We start from the raw sequence: 16,274 nt of genomic DNA on the forward strand, positions 1-16,274 counted from the left end.
GGGAATGCTCTGTACTTGCCAGTCAATTTTGCTGTGAACCTAAAACTTCTCTAAAAAATAATGTTTATTAATTTAAAAAAATTGGCCGAATTTTTTCAGCCAATGAATGCACTCAATGAATGCAACTGAGTGAACTTTTAGGGAGGCAGCTTTAGGAGATGTTTGCTAAGTAACTCTGATGAATAATTTTCATGTTACTAATATTAAATAATAATTGGCAATCACAACCAGTGTTTGTGTAGCAGTTGACAGCCAACAAGTCTTCTCCAACACATGATTTCATCTGACCTTCATAGTAACCCCGTGACATAACTGCTACGATCCCCAAGTCACAGAGGAGGAAACTGGGGAGCAGGGAGGCCAGCGGACTTGCCTGAGGTCACACCTGGCATCGTTGTCTAAATCCCCTTCTCTTTCCTAAGATCCCTCTTGCAGGCGGCTTCAGAGTGTCATGTGAACATGAACGCCGGCCTGCGATGAGGGAAGTTTAATATTCCGTGCACATGTGAACAGCATGCTTTCTTTGCAAAAGCAGAGTGACAAATCAGTCCCAGCTGTAGAGAGTTTTAGCGATTTATAGGTTTTGCCTAACACTATCTTCTGTTTCCCTTCTCAATTTTATTTGTTAAGATGATGTTGAAACACCATGAAAGGCAAACTGTTTTTTGAAAAAGAATGCACTGTGATCCATCCACCCTAACGTGACTATCTCCGTTCTCTCGGGTTCCTTTCGAGTCCCCACCCAGTGCTGCATGTGGTCCTCCGTGTGGTCTCCACTGCCTGGTCTTAGGAAGTTGCTTCCTCACCCCTCGTCCCGACTTGCTTTCACCCAGGTAGGCATGGCCCAAAGAACTGAAGTGTCTCCCTTAGTGTTACTTATTAATATTTATTTGAGTTTATTAATATTTATTTGAGGCAGCAGATCTGGGTTTAAATGCTGCAAATCTGGGTTTAAACGCAAAGTTTAACCACAGATGTCATCCCTGGGGACCAGACAGCCCTGGGGTTACATCCTGATGCTTCCTCATGCTGCTGTGTGTCCTTGGCCAGACAGCTCGTCCCCCGAGCCTGCCTGGCCGTCCGCTGAATGAGGGTCGCAGCCTGCTCTGCAGGGGGCTGTGGAAATGGATGCTGTATGTAAACTCTTTGGGGGACACACCAGATGCTCAGGAAGAAATTCCCCCCTTCCTTGCACCCTGCCCCTATTGAATATACTATTTTGAGAGCTGTTTGCAGATAACTTTTAGAAGTCTGTGTGGTTTTTTAAAAAATTGTGTTAAATATACACAACATAAAATTTACCATTCCAACCACATTGGAGTGTGCGGTTCAGTGGCATTAAGCACATTCATGTTGAGCAGCCATCACCGCCATCCACCTCCAGACCCTCTTTATCACCCGAAACGGAAACTCTGTGCCCAGGAAACACCAACTCCCCGCCTCTCTCCCTGTGGTAATGACTTTGGCTGCTGTAGCTCCCTCACATAGGTGGAATCATGCAGTAGTTGTCCTTTCGTGCCCGGTATATTTCACTGAGCATTATGTCAAGGTTCTTTCATATTGTATCATGTATCAGAATTTCCTTCCTTTTTTAGGGTGGATAATATTTCACTGTGAGGCTGTGTTTTAAGGTTGGAAAAAGCCCCTCAGAGTGCCCACATGCCCCCTGTGGCTTGGAGGTGGATTGTCCACTAGAATAGCAGTCCCGAAACTTTTTGGCACCAGGGACTGCTTTCGCGGAAGACAATTGTTCCAGAGATGGAGGGGTTTGGGGGGAAATGGTGAACTATGGGGAGCGGCTGTAAATACAGATGAAGCTCTGCTCACGTCCTGCTGTGTGGCCCAGTTCCTAACAGGCCACAGACAGGTACTAGTCAGCAGGCCAGGGGCTGGGGACCGCAGCACTAGAACCTTTGGCAATGAGGGAAATGTTCTGTATCTGTGCTGTCCAAAACAGTAGCCAATAGCCCTAGGTGACTACTGAGCACTTAAAATGCTGCTCTTGCAGCTGAGGAAGTGAATTTTAAAATCTTATTTAATTGATTTAAGTTTATATCTAAATAGCCTCATGTGACTTGTAGCTACCATGCCAGATAGTGTAGGGCTGGATCTGGTTTTATTTTGTTTTCTTTATCACCATATCAATGTTAGCTGTCGTCTGTGAGATTGCTATTTGCAAGGACGAGGCCTGAATATAAGAAGTTGGGAGCAGTGGCTCATGCCTGTAATCCTAGCACTCTGGGAGGCGGAAGGAGGAGGACTGCTTGAGGTCAGGAGTTCGAGACCAGCCTGAGCAAGAGCGAGACCCCCATCTCTACTAAAAATAGAAAAAAAATTAGCCGGGTGTGGTGGCTCACACCTGTAGTCCCAGCTACTCGAGAGGCTGAGGCAGGAGGATCGCTTGAGCCCAGGAGTTTGAGGTTGCTGTGAGCTAGGCTGATGCCACGGCACTCGCTCTAGCCCGGGTAACAAAGTGAGACTCTGTCTCAAAAAAAAAAAGGAAAAAGAAGTTGGGAGATTAGAGCCCTGTGAGCTCTAATTGCAGAGCTGCTCTTGAGGCATCACAGGCCACAGGCTGCTTCTATGCAGAGAATTGTCACACTTGGCACCCAAAAGCCTTGAAGTAGATGCTTCAAGGGACTCCGTATGGACTCTAGACCCAGGCTGTCTGCAGCAGCGGGACCAGCGGCATGCCTGGCCAAATCCAATCACAGATGTCAGCCTTGGTAACGAGGAAACCCATCACCCCTGCTCTCCCTGCAGATAACTAAAGAAGTGGTGCTCAGGGCCAGGAGGACTGGAAACCAAGGAGGAAGATGAGTCATTGTGGGGGCAGGAATCACGTCAAGTTGCCACATCACAGGCTTCCAAGGAGAAGGAGAGAATACTCCATCAGCAGTTTTCAAGACATCAGCTGTGGCAGAGGGAACACGAGACACGCTGTCCAAGACAAACACCGTGGAGACTGGCGGCGAGAGCCGCACGTGGTTTGCGTTAGCAGCAGCCATCGAGACTGGCCTTGGGAGGGGTGTACTCTCTCAATATCACAAAAGCCTGAAGCCCCAGAGGAGCCGGCTCAGGAAGTGGAGAAAGGCTGGGACCATCATGTGCAGGCTGGCAGGAAGCACGTGGCCCTTGGGGCAGGGGTTTTAGGGCCCTGGACACGACAACGCACCTGGGCCTGCTGTAGCATATGTGTGGTTTGTTGTCTTTGGGGATTTTGTCCCCTCAATGAGCTGGTCTAAATGTCAGCATGCCCTGGTGTCCAGGACATGCCATGCAGAGGCAGCTGCCACCTCCTCTCTGTCCACTTCTCTCCAAACTTACTGCTCCCCCCAAGTCTAGGTCTGCATTTTCTCAGCCCAACCTCCTTATCAGTCCCACTGTCCTCTCTTCTGCCCACCACCTCCTCGCTGGTACGTGGTAGGCACCTGGTAGATATTTGTGCAAAGAATGAATGAATGAATGAAAGAACAAACGAATGAGAAAAAGTGGCTAACTGGTTTGGTCAGCTACTGTCTAGGAGAGGAGAAATTACACTCCAGGTGGCAGCGACAGGGCCTGGATTTGAGTTTAGATGCAATTGCCCAAGATAATCATGCCTCTTTCAATTTTAGAAATAAGGAATTGTTAACTGTGTTGGAAAAGGGCAGCTACTGTATTTTCTCAGCTACACACCATCCATGTGGTAATGGCTTTTCAGGGGAAGGGAAAAATATTCCATTTGAGTGTGCACAACACATTGGAGGCATGCATACTCCAACTGCAGAAGATAATGTCTGGGGGAAAAAAGCGTGTCTGAGGATGGAGCAAAGGCAGCATTTGGATAAATATAGTTAGTGGAGTCTTGGGCCAGCTGCTGGCTAGGATTTCACTGGGAAGGTTTCCCAGCTGGGCAAAGTCTGCCTACAGAGTGAGAACTCTTTGGTTCTGCCAACCCCATACCTGCCCCCAGAAAAGATGGAAGAAAACACTCCCTTCCCTTTGGCCTCTGCGTTCAAGTGTGGGGGATTCTGAGCAGACAGTCCTACAAACTGCACTTGGGGCTGTCAAACCCCCAAGAGGGCAGAGGTGGTAGCACCAGGCTCTCAGAAGGGGACAGGGCAGTCCTGTCTCAACCAAAATTGGAGATAAATGATTTTTGTCGCATGACTTGAGACATTTTCTGGATGCACAAAGGCAAGGTCAAAGTGCAGCCTCCGCTCTGTGATTTGATGCGTCTAAGAACAGCTCGACCTGCAAACCCCCGGTGCCCTGCTGCACGGCTTGCGGAGAAGGGGAGCGGCTGGAAAGGCCGTTCCGGATCCCCACAGCATGGACTTCCCAGCTAGGGAGTGTTTCTTCTTACAGATGTGGCTGGCGCTTCTCCCAAGAGCTCCCTGGCGGGCAGAGTGACTGAGCTGGCTCCATACCCCCTGCCACTGTCAGAATCCTGCAAGATGCCCAGCTAGGATTCTGCTCCCTCACACCCCTGCACTTTTGCTCATGTGGTGCGCTCTACGTGGAATGCCCTTCTCCAACTTGTTGGAGGGGCAACTCCTTATTCACTGCCAAGACCCTGCTTAGATGTCGCCTCCTCTGGGAAGCAGGCCCTGCCTGAGCTCTTGGGCTAGGAGAGAAAGAGAGGTCCTTCTCTGAACACCTGGATTCACCTTTATCTGGAGTAACATGTGCTTTTCCCCACTACACTGAGGGCTTGCAGAAAGCACAGATTCATTTGGGTCCCCTGTGCCAGCCCAGGGTCTGGTTCAGCAAATGTTTAACTGCCTGTGTGAGCCCTGGCTCCAATGACAACCATGGCCCTGGCCTGGGCGACAATGAACCAGTGGGCAAAGGTCGCATGGCACAGTGTAAAGTAGACCCCTCACCCGTCTGAGACCTATTTGCGGAGAGCTCAAGCTATGCTCAGAACCGCCCTCTGCAGGATAAACTCTGCTGCATCTTACGGGGAGGAGACAACTGGGCCTTCAACAGGCGCAGCTGTGGGCAGGGCTCCATGCGGGCAAATCCATCTTTGACTACACAGAGTTGAAGGCAACACTGGCCCTGAGGGAGGCAGGGAGGTGCAGTGCCAGGAGCACAGGGTTCAACCCAGCCACACCTGGGCTGGAACCCCAGCTGGGCACATGACTCTGCCTCTCTGAGCTTCAGTTTTCCCGTCTGTGAAATGGACACAATACTGACCTCGTGCTTATGAGACAGCATACAAGACGGACACCTGGCACATTCTAATAACCAACTGCTGATACTAGTACTGCCTGGCTCAACCAAGTCACATTTTCACTAGGCACTGCCCTCAGCTCTGTGGGCATTCTGGTCAACCCCAGTGCCCTGCTTGGACACCAGCTCCTTCTGCTGCACTCTGATGGACTCTGGTGCAGGCCCAGGCTAGGGCAGAAGGGGAGGCTCAGAGAGGCTGAGTGGCCTGCCCCAGGCCACACAGCTGATAAGAGAAAGGGAAGCACCCGACACCAGGTGCTCCTATTCCAAGCCTAGGGCTCTATCTCATCCCTTCTACCCTCAAGTGAATGACACATGTGACCAGATGTCAACTAGTAGTGGCAGGTGTGACCATGAATGTCTGGCTTTTCTAAGATAAGCAAGTCAGGAAACCAAGTTAGGAGGCAAACCCTCATAAAGGGGACCTTCTCATTGGTGACTATGAGTCTCTTTCCCCCAGAGAAGCCCAGGCTATGCTGCGACTACCTGAGCGGCCTCTCTGCAGGCTGTGTCCTCTGCCTGAATGTCCTGCCCCCACCGGAGTGGGCTTCCCCCACCACTCCGTTAGTCTATTTTGTTGGCAGGACGCTGATTCTACTTTCAGTTCCTGGGCTGGCCCCAAATGGCCTGGTTGTGTGACCAATGAGCAATGAGACCTTCGCTTCAACTGCTGGGGCTCTCTTTTCCCCCAGAGTCACTGTGCTGATCTGCTGGATACAGCCTGGAGCTGTGGCTACCACCATACTGGACACAACCTGGCCTGGACACAAAGGAAGGCAAGAATTGGAGAAAGACAAAGTTCTCATTGACACTGTAGTCCCTAGATCCAGCCACACCTGAAGCCCAAATACTCTCAGACTTCTCTGTTACACTCAGCTAATCAATGTTCTTTTTGAATAATCCATCTTGATTGGGTTTCTGTCATCTGCACCCGAAACAGTTCTGATGCAAACAAGATCTCATGGCCAGCAAGTGGCAGAATTTGGATCAAAGCCCAGCCCTGTCTGATTCCAAAATCCAGAATCTTAACCACTCTATTAACTGGCATCATCTCTTCCTCTAATCTTTATGCCAATCCCTAGCAGCAACCGACACCCATGGATAATCCTAACAGCTGACATTTGCTCAGTGCTCAGCAGCCCAGCACACACTGTCCCTTTTTAAAAAAAACTGAGATATACTTCACACACCACAAAAGTCACCCTTTAAAAGTATACAATTCAGTAGTTTAGTATACTCACAAGGTTATGCAACCATTACCACTATTTCCAGAACATTTTCATTACCCCCAAAAGATACCTAGTACCCTTTAGCAGTCTCTCCCCATAGCCCGCTTCCTCTAGCCTCTGGCAACCACTCTTCTGCTTTCTGTCCCTATAGATGTGCCTCTTCTGGACACAGATCATCAATTTTAACCCACAAGAACCTTGTGAAGAGCCACAAGAGACAGCAGAGTGGCTAAGAGTGTGGACCGTGGGGTCACCTGCCCAGCTTCAAATCTAAGAAGTCTTGAGTTCTGATGCTCACTAGCGGTGTGACCTTGGGCAAACGACTTAACCTCTCTGAGCTTGGGCTTCTTCATCTGTGTAATTTGATAAGCTAGTCTCGAGGATTAAATGAGTCATTGCACCTAGATGATTAGCAGGATGGAGGCCCACATTCAGTGCTCCAGAAATACCAGCTGTTTCTATTGTCATCACCCCATGGCACCGACGAGGACACCTGGGCACAGAGGGGTTAAAGAAGGGGTATGCCCGAGGCCACACAGCTGGAGGGTGGCTGGGCCCCAGGTCTCCTGACCGAGTCCTCTGCTTTTCCTATTACGCCACACTGGCCTAGCTTCTCTTCCATGAAACTCGGCCCTCCCCACAGTCTTGGAGCCAAGTTACTTCTGAAAAAACCAAGGCTGCTCGCCAGACAGGAGGGAGGGAGGGTGGAATCATGAAATCATCTAACTTCAGGGTGTTGCGGTCTCACACGGGCTGGCCCCTCACTGTCCTCAGGAACAGCTGACTTGGGCTGGTATGGTCCTGCCCTAACCTCTTCCAGCTTCCCCCGCTGGCGTGTGTTGGGGGGAGGGTCCAGGATGCTTCCAGAATGAGCAGGACCCTCTGGAATTCTGTGACTTTCCAACCCCGGCTGCCCATCTGGGACTCTTGGAAGCCGGCTGAAACCCTGTCTTTAAAAGACAACTTTGTTATGGGAGAGAAGCCTGAGGTGGCTGCTTATGTTACAGCAAATGCCCAATTATTACCAATTATGCTGAGCAGGGAGGAAAATCTTACTTTTAAGTTCTGGTAGAAATAAAAAAGTTCAGTCAGAACAGGAGAGTGGAGGGAGCACTGGCTTTGGGCCCGGCAGACTCATGATCAAACTTTGGCTCAAGCATTCCCAAAGGATGTGTCCTTGGGCAAGTCACATCTGTGTGGGGGGAGGGATGACAGCCAACTTACTTACTGAGCCAGGCATATCTCGTTTAACTGTCGAAACCAATGCGTGAAGAAAGTGCTTTCATTCCTACTATGCAGATGAGGAAACTGAGGCTCAGAAGCAGACAGAGGTGACTTCCAGCTGGGAAACGAAAAGGCAAAGCTGAGACTGAACTCAGGTCTGTCAGTGAAGCCAAGGTCTTAAGCCTTAGGCTGTGCTAGAACAGGGAACTCAGATAACACAGTCTGTGTAGATGTGCATCAAAATGTTAGCAATCAACATTTGCACAGGCACTTCCGGGCCCTCTCCCTCGCCCCTTCTCATCAAATCCCCTCGAGATGACCCTGTACCAATGACCCTCACCTCCCCAGCTATAGCTGACAGGCCGGGTGGTGGACTCTAACCCAGGACCCTCGGGACAACCAGATTGTCTCTTCTGGAGATTGGAATCAGCACCCAGACACTCTGATGAGCTGATGACAGGGAAGAACACTTCAACTCGGGGACCGAAGGTGCTCACTGGGGATGCTCTTGGGGATGTGGGCCAATGGGCAAGTGGAGAAAGCTGGCCCAGAGAGGCTGGTGGGAAGCAAAGCAGGCCTGAGGGGAGGTCCTGAGGTTGCAAAGACAGACAGCCCGGGAGCTGTCAGCCAATTCCGTGCCCTTGTGAGGCTGGCTGCATTTTCTGCTCTGGGTTCCAGGGAACACGCCTGCCTCCTCCCATAAATCCAACCCCACCCCTCTCTCTGTGCCTAAGCTAGCAGAGTGGGCTGTGCTCTGTGGATGTAACCCCTGGGATAACAGTCATGTCTGTCATTGTTCCCTACCCGCTCCGCTCCTTCTTGGAGGTGTCAGGCAGGCAAGAAGCCTCTGAAAGCAAAATACGGGTGGCCCCCTCTATCCAGACCTCACTGCAGGAAAAGTCAGCCCAGCAAAAATGTTTACCCAACATTCACTCTCCAAACTGAAGACCTGCTGTAATGAATCTGCATAAACCACGCATGGATCCGGGTAAAGGCTGTGGAGGGCCCTCCGTTTGTATCTCAGTCATTCTCAACCAGGATTGTGCCTCCTGCTCACGGCATTGAAATATCACCCTCCCTTCCTTCCCCCAGGGTTTAGATCTTTCTTCCCCGGCCCTGGTGTTTGCTCCTGCCAAGTCCACTTTAGATGGTATCTTAGCATCTTTAACACACTGCTTTTTTGTTTTTTTTCCATGCAGTTCGTGTTTGCTGCAGGGCAGAAGAAAAATATAATTTGTATATGATACTGTTTGATATCATTGCATACTGAACACAAAACATCACTAACAAGTTCATTGCATTTTAAATAATTAGGTAACTGGTGTGCCAATTGCTTTACATTGTGCAATGACTCTTGGCAGATTGTTATGTGGGCGTTTGGGAAAACCGGTTAGGAAGGAGCACATTAATCTCCCCTCCCCCTTTGAAATAATGGAATCCAGGCTCTGAAAATTCTCTGTTCAACATTTTCTGGAACAATTAAAGATGCCTGTGGTTAATATCACTCAACCTTCTGAGAGAACATGTGAGGTGAAGAGACAGGATAATGTGCAAAGAACAGGGGCTGGGACAGCCCAGAAATGTCTACTTTATCTCTGATCACAGCTGTTTGGGAATCTACTTTTCTCCAGGTCTCAGTCTCCGCCCCCTTTACTTCAGGGGTGGAGCAGGGACCCAGGCAAGCCCATTGGCTGGCACATTGCTCACTCATATTGACTGGCGTGGAGATGAGCCTATGACACACCATGGGACTTCTGATGAGTGACTTTTACTCTTTCCTGCTGGGTGCGAGCCCAGAGCTGCTGTAGCCATTTTGCAATCATGTGGGATCTGAGGATAAAGCCAACACCATGGAAACAGGAATGTGGAAAGAGAGGAACAAGCCAGGTCAGGTGACACTGAAAAACCCTGGATTAAGCGGTGCCTGAAGCCTGCAGAATTTCTTAAGTTACACAAGCCAAAACCCCCCTGTGTCTTTCAACCAGTTTGAGTTGGGTTTCTGTCACTTGTGACTGAAGTGTCCTGACTGCTGCACAGAGAAAAGGCAGATAGTCGTCTCAGAATGCAGACTCCGGTCCGCTTGGAAGCTGAGGCAGCCCCTGACCACGAGTGCAGCCAAGCAAGCGAGTTCCCATCAGCCCCCGAGGCAGGCACGCAGAACCCTCTTATATCCTGTCAGGAGGAGCCATGGCTTCTCAGACCTGCTGTGAGTTACCTGACTTTGGTGACATCGAGATGAAACTACTGGCCCACGGGTTAGGGCCGCTTTACCCTAGTGGGCATGAGCTTATACTGAGCTGTCTACATTCTGCCCAGCTCCCCGTGACACTGGTGGGGCACGTGGTATTCATGCGTTCATGTACTCCTCATTCATTCATTCGCCAAACACTGACTGGACACACACGGTTGCTAGGCTATGAATAAAACACTAAGGAGAGAGGGGAAGGAGACCACGTGGTTCCTGCGCCTGACAGTCACAGTCTCGAGGGGGAGACAGACAAGCAACGTCAACTCACAGGGATACACAGAGCCCTGGGGGCACAGAATAGGTGGCCCGTGCTGGCCAGGGAACGAAGTCAGACAAGGCGTCCCAGAGGTGAGTCCTGAAGGGCAGAAGGGTTACCCGAGCCAATGAGTATGTCAGGAAGGTGCAGGAATGTGTTCTGGGTGAGGAACAGAGAGTGCAAAGGCCTTGAGAGAGAGGACGAGCGCGGCGCCCTCAGAGCACAGCAAGCATTTCGGGAGCCGAGCGTGGAGCCCAGGGGAGAGGCTGAGGTGCAGCGAGAGATGCGGGTCTGTCTTCAACGCTGCATGGCCCCAAGAGGTCCAGACACACTCAACAAACTGAGCTCACCAGCACACACGACCATCATTCAAAACCCAAGTTCAAACTGTGCACTCCAGAGCCCCGTGGAAATGATTTCCAGATTACCCTCCGTGCCGGAGCACTCAACAGGTATCCTTTCTCTTACTGGCAAGATATTAAATATTAAGGCATAAAGGAATAAAGCACATTACTTATGTCCCAAAAGTAATGGAAATCATTTTTAAGTCTAGGAAATAAAAAGTCTGGACTCGAAAGTCACAGTGGAAAGTAAGTCCACCCTGCAGCTCACCAGAGACCCCGAATCCTTACCTGGAGGTCAAAGAACTTGCTGTAGCGTCGGTAAATGGCCTCAGTGGACCCGCTGGACCACGTGACCCGGATGATGTAGACCTGGAGGGAGGGACGGAAGAAATGGGTGTTAACACCAGCCGGGGCCTTCCCTTCTCTGGGACCCGGGGAGAGCACAAGGTTCAGAGTCAGAAAGACCTGGGTTTGAATCTCAGCTCTGCCAATGACCAGCTGGACGGGTGACTTGCTCTCTCTGAGCCTCAGCTTTCTCCTTAGTAAAGTGGGCATCACAACCCCACCTCCAGAGCTGTGCGAAGCATGAAATGTCATCAAGTACGGGAAGCGTCAGCACAGTGTCAGCTCAGGAGAAGCTATGATTTTTAGCACTGTAAGGATTTCTTACTCCCTGCTCAACTCAGAGAGCCACAGGGCTGGCTGCCTTGCCAGAGTCATTCTGAAAGCCTTTAACTTTTGTCAGAAGGAGTCCCAGAGACCTGTAGCTCTTGGCCGTCTTATATTTCCACAGGCTGGGCCATCATGCCCTTCCCACCAATGAGGACCTGGGCCAAGTTACTTTTTCCCTTTGAGTCTCAGTCTTGCCATCTGTGAATTGGGCTAACAGCACCTGCTTTTTCGACTTTCCAGGACAGACGAGGATCTGACAAAATTAAGGTTGAGGATCCATTTTATAAACCACTGAGCTATGTTTCCAACCTTTGTCACAAGTGACAACACATACAGAAAACAATAAATCGACAACAAATTCGGGCAGACTGAGGTGCCTGTTGGAGGTCAGAGCTCCTGGCTGGGGCCTTTGGTGGCCCTGGACACCAGCTGGACACCTGAGGGCTGAGGGTTCAGCACACGTGGAGCCCACTCTAGGCTTACACAAACGATGCCTTGCTATAGGGTAGTTGTGACAATTAAAATATGTACATATGTGAAAGCTCTTTGGAAACAGAAATGCTGTGCAAACACGAGGGGCTCAGTATTGTTAGAGGCCACGGGGATCACAGGCAGGGCCCCTGTCCTCCATGAGCTCAGGATTAGCTGGTGAGACAACACATATGTAAATGAAGATAAGCAACACGTGCACAATGGACATCTGTTATTAATATTTCCAACCACAGCACCTTGACTTTCTCCTGGGAACCTCCTTCCCTACCTTCAGCTCATCCCCGTAGATAAGGAGGTGGGTACATTTGCCATCCATCATGATTGGTGAAGGGAGAGCATGTGACCTGAATGGGCCAATCAGAGCCAGGAAGAGTCAGCCCTGGGACTTTAGCTCCAACTCTTGAGGAAGACAAGCTCCCTACTGGGGTTGTGAGGCCATGAGGATGTGGAGCTGCTGGGGGCCATCTCATCATCACCTGTGGGGTGTCTGCCTGAGAAAGAAGCCACTGTCTGTAGATTCCTGATGACACAGCCCGGTTCTTATGTCCAGCTCTGCTTGAAGCTAAATCTATTCCTGGACTGTCCAGTTTCCTGGGCCAATAATTATGTCTTGGGCCACACCCGCTCTCTTGAATTACTTTTGCAGCCAGTATAAATTGGGTTTCTGACACCTGTAATCTAGTCCTGATTGATACAGGAAGCAGGGCAGGAGACAGACCTCTGAAGCTTGGAGCTATTGTGGTGTATCTTGACAGACATGTAGGATTTGGACAACAGGAGAGCAACGGAGAGGCTGTGGGTGCAGGGGGATGAGGGTGGAAAAAACCAGCTCAGGGTGAGGGCATACTGCACCCGGCAGGGGTTTCCAAAGTGGTTTTAGCCAAAGTCTCTTTTCAAATGAGTTCTTACGAGGATACCCGCACATTCAAAACAGAGAGAGGTAGAGCAGCTTCAGGGGCTGGAGCCAGAGCCCAGTGTGAGCACCATGGACTTATAGAAGGTTCTCCTGGTGAGAAGAGATGAAAAATGGAAAGATAAATCAAGACAAGATGGGAGGTGGCCTTGAATGCCAAGCCAAGGAGCTCACCAGGCATGGCCTCTCCAAATCCAACAAGGATTTGATTTCAGAGAAGCATGGCAGAGAGGAAGGAACTTGGCCTCTGTAGTCAAGAAGCTCTAGATCACACAATTTCCTAACTCTTGGAATGTCAGCTTTCTTGTCTGTAAAATCGGGTCACCAAGCCAAGGCCATCTCATGCAGAGCTGTGATGGTTATAAGAGGCAAAGCCCTGAGCTCCTTGCCAGGCAGAGAGAACATTCAAGAATTCTTAGCACCCTGTGCTCTGATTCCCCAATGCCTACCCCACCCCTGCTCATAAAAACAGACTATTTCGACACTGAGGACTTGGGCATCTCGCCCCCCCGCTTCTGCCTTGTTTGTGCTTGCTGTCCCTAGGTAACTCACGGAGCCAGAGAACAGACCAAGGCACCCTTCGGGAGGTAAGGTTAGCCATCTCTCAGAAAGGTGACTTTTCAACAAAAGAAACCTACATTTCTAAAACTACCTAAACAGTCATGGTAAGTGTTATTTAAAAAGAGGACTTCAAGTCTGCTTCTGTAGCTTTCAATCCTGCTTTAAGACTCCAGAATGGAGATTTTGGATGGTTCCCATTCATTCATTCTGCAACATTTATTAAGCACCTACTGTGTGCCAGGCCCTCTGCTAGGCACTGGGCTACAGGGGTGAGCAAGAAAGATTGAGACTCTGCCCTTGGAAAGTGGGAAGAAAGGCAATAAACCAGCAAACCTGTCTGTAATTACAAACAACTGTAAGTGCTGGGAGGGATCCCAAAGCCTTCTGTGCCAGAGTACGAAGGGGGCCGGTGGGGGCTGGTGACTTAGGTCGAGTGGTCTTGGAGGGGAAGGCCTTCTGAGGAGGCAAGCTCCAAACTGAGACCCAAGGGATGAGGAGCTGGTCGTCTGAGAGCTGAGGAAAGGGTGTTCTAGGCAGAAAGAAAAGTAGGAAAAGGGTGCGGAGGCTGGAAAGTGCCTGGCCTGTGTGAGGAACAGGAGACCGTCATGGCAGGTCAGAGCTGTGGGAGACAGGGGCTGGGGAGGAGGCAGCAGCTCATGACCAGGGGCTGCAGGCTGCGAAGTCCGGATTTTATTCTCCTCAAGAGGTTTAAAGGGTAGGGGGAGGTGTGTGACATGATCCGGTGGATGTATTTAAAAATATCCATCTATATCCCCCCAGCTGCTGTGTGGAAATGGTGTGAAGAGGGGCAGGGACGTGAGTAAGGAGCCTTCTGCACCACCGACAAGAAGCCGGAGCGGAAAGGGACCACGGAATGCAGCTAATCTAATGGCCTCATCTCCCAAAGGGGTAAACTGAGGCCAGAAAGGGAAAATACCATACCAAAGGTCCCTGTCATTGGGGATGTTCAAGCCATGTTTGGATGACTCTCTGTCAAGGACATTGCCAAAGGGGATTAAAAAACAAGGAAAAAAATACAAAGAAAAGTCATCAAAGATTTTTTTCTTACAACCAACAAAAAGCATACTCCCATAAATGGAAAAAAAAATCCGCTTATGCAATTCATCTCTGACCTCATGTTTACAATTTTTCAAGTTCTGTACGTACGGTACAAGGACTGTGCGGCAAGCCTAATTGGTTTATTGGAATCAACCTCTGAGCACAATTTGATGTCTGCACTTTTAGGCACAGTCCTAACTTCTTAATGAGAAATGTCCTACTGCAGGGCTTTGTCCCCATCCTGGTTTGGGGGCTGGTGAGAGAGCACGTGCCGTGGGTCCCAGAGCCAGCTTGCTGCTGGTGAGGCTCACGAGGCAATGATCTCTCTGGCCACAGTGCTCGTCTCTCTGAAATGGGGACAGTAATCTCTCCCGAGGATTAGCCACAATGACTAATGGAGATGGGGCCATGCTCGATGCCTGGCATATATTAGGAGCGCAAAGTTAGTTTTCCCTCACAGTGGTTGTCCCATGTTCCTGTTTGTCTGGTACCCACCCCCGCGCCCCCGTTTTGGTAATAGCACCCTGATTTCCCTTGGAGAATCGCCCCCCTCCCTGCCCTAGTCTTTCTCATGGGGATGGGTGTGTCTCCCAGGCCTGGCCCTGGTCACATGACGCTGCAGGAATGGGCACATGACCCAAGCTAGGTTGATGAGACCTAATTCTGGGACTTTGATGGCACTATTGGGGCAGAGACCCTTTTGTGTATGGCAATGTCTAGCTGGAAGGGGAGAAGCCGACACCAGGATAAAGTGCCTGCCACACAGACGAAAGCAGAACCAGAGCGAGAGAGGAGGGTTGAGACCCTGTGGCAGCATTTGAACCCCTGTGAATTGTCCAGCCCGAATCCTGGGCATTTCACTGACCCAAAATAGTCCCTTGTTTAAATCAGTTTGAGTTGGTTCTGTTCCTTAGAACCAAAGTAACCCTAACACGCTAGACCTTGGCTTTTAGATTACATTGCAAACCTAGATAATGCTCAGTGGCTTGGTGTTAGGAGTTGAAAAGAGACTTCCTCATGGCAGCATTACTCACGACAGCCAAAAGGTGGACATTGATGGATGCATGGATAAAGAAAAGGTGGCTTGTACACACAATGGAACATTATTCAGCCTTAGAAAAGGAAGGAAATTCTGACATATGTTACAAGGTGGATGAACCTGGAGGACATTATACTTCATGAAGGAAGCCAGTTACAAAAGGACAAATACTGTATGAGTATAAGAGGTACCTAGAGAGCAGTCAAATTCACAGAGGCAGAAAGTAGAATGGTGGCTGCCAGGGAGGGTGGAATGGGGGGTTGTTGTCTGATGGGTACAGAGTTTCCATGTAGGGAGATGGAAAAAGTTCTGGAGATGGATGGTGGTGATGGTTACGTAACTGTGAGTGTACTTAATGCCACTGAACCGTACACTTGAAAATGGTTGAAATGGTAAATTTTATGCCATGTATATGTTAACACAATGTAAAAAATGAAATAATTTTTTTTTTTAAAAGCAGATTTCCTGTATAGATTTACATACTCCATGTCACGTTCTCTGGAAATGACACTAAAACTTTTTCAACGGTACAACTCTCAGAACATGTGCTGCCCGTCTGACAAAGGACTTATATCCAGAATGTATTTTATTTTATTTTATCTACACAGGATCTTGCTCTATTGCCCAGGCTAAAGTGCAGTGGCGTCATCATAGCTCACTGCAGCCTCCAACTCCTGGGCTCAAGCAATCCTCCTGCCTCAGCCTCCTGAGGAGCTGGAACTATAGGCGCCACCGCACGTGGCTAATTATTCTGTTTTTTGTAGAGACGGGGTCTCGCTCTTGCTGAGGCTGGTCTCAAATTCCTGGCCTCAAGCTATGCTTCGGCCTTGGCCTCTCAAAATACTGGGACTATAGGCATGAGCCACCACACTTGGCTGTCCACTTAACTCTTTTTAACGTGGTATTTGCTTAATATTCATGTTCCTTGAGTTACTTGAGAATATCTCATTTAATACAAATATGCATATATGTATGAAGTATTAGGACATTCCTTGTATTCGAAAAGATACTGAACTG

The 16,274-nt window shown here is 49.6% G+C and overlaps 1 protein-coding gene across 1 annotated transcript in view; it reads right to left on the bottom strand.

Moving 5' to 3' along the window:
• The window catches only part of SH3PXD2B (SH3 and PX domains 2B), a 99,855-nt gene that overhangs the window by 57,519 nt on the left and 26,062 nt on the right, over positions 1 to 16,274 (bottom strand). The window contains exon 2 of the mRNA XM_012649703.1: positions 10,810 to 10,890. Coding sequence (XP_012505157.1) covers positions 10,810 to 10,890 — 81 coding nt within the window. The remainder of the gene's footprint in view (positions 1 to 10,809; positions 10,891 to 16,274) is intronic.

This window comes from Propithecus coquereli, unplaced genomic scaffold (genome assembly GCF_000956105.1).
Source record: "Propithecus coquereli isolate 6110/MARCELLA unplaced genomic scaffold, Pcoq_1.0 Scaffold301, whole genome shotgun sequence".
NCBI classification, from domain to species: Eukaryota; Metazoa; Chordata; class Mammalia; order Primates; family Indriidae; genus Propithecus; species Propithecus coquereli.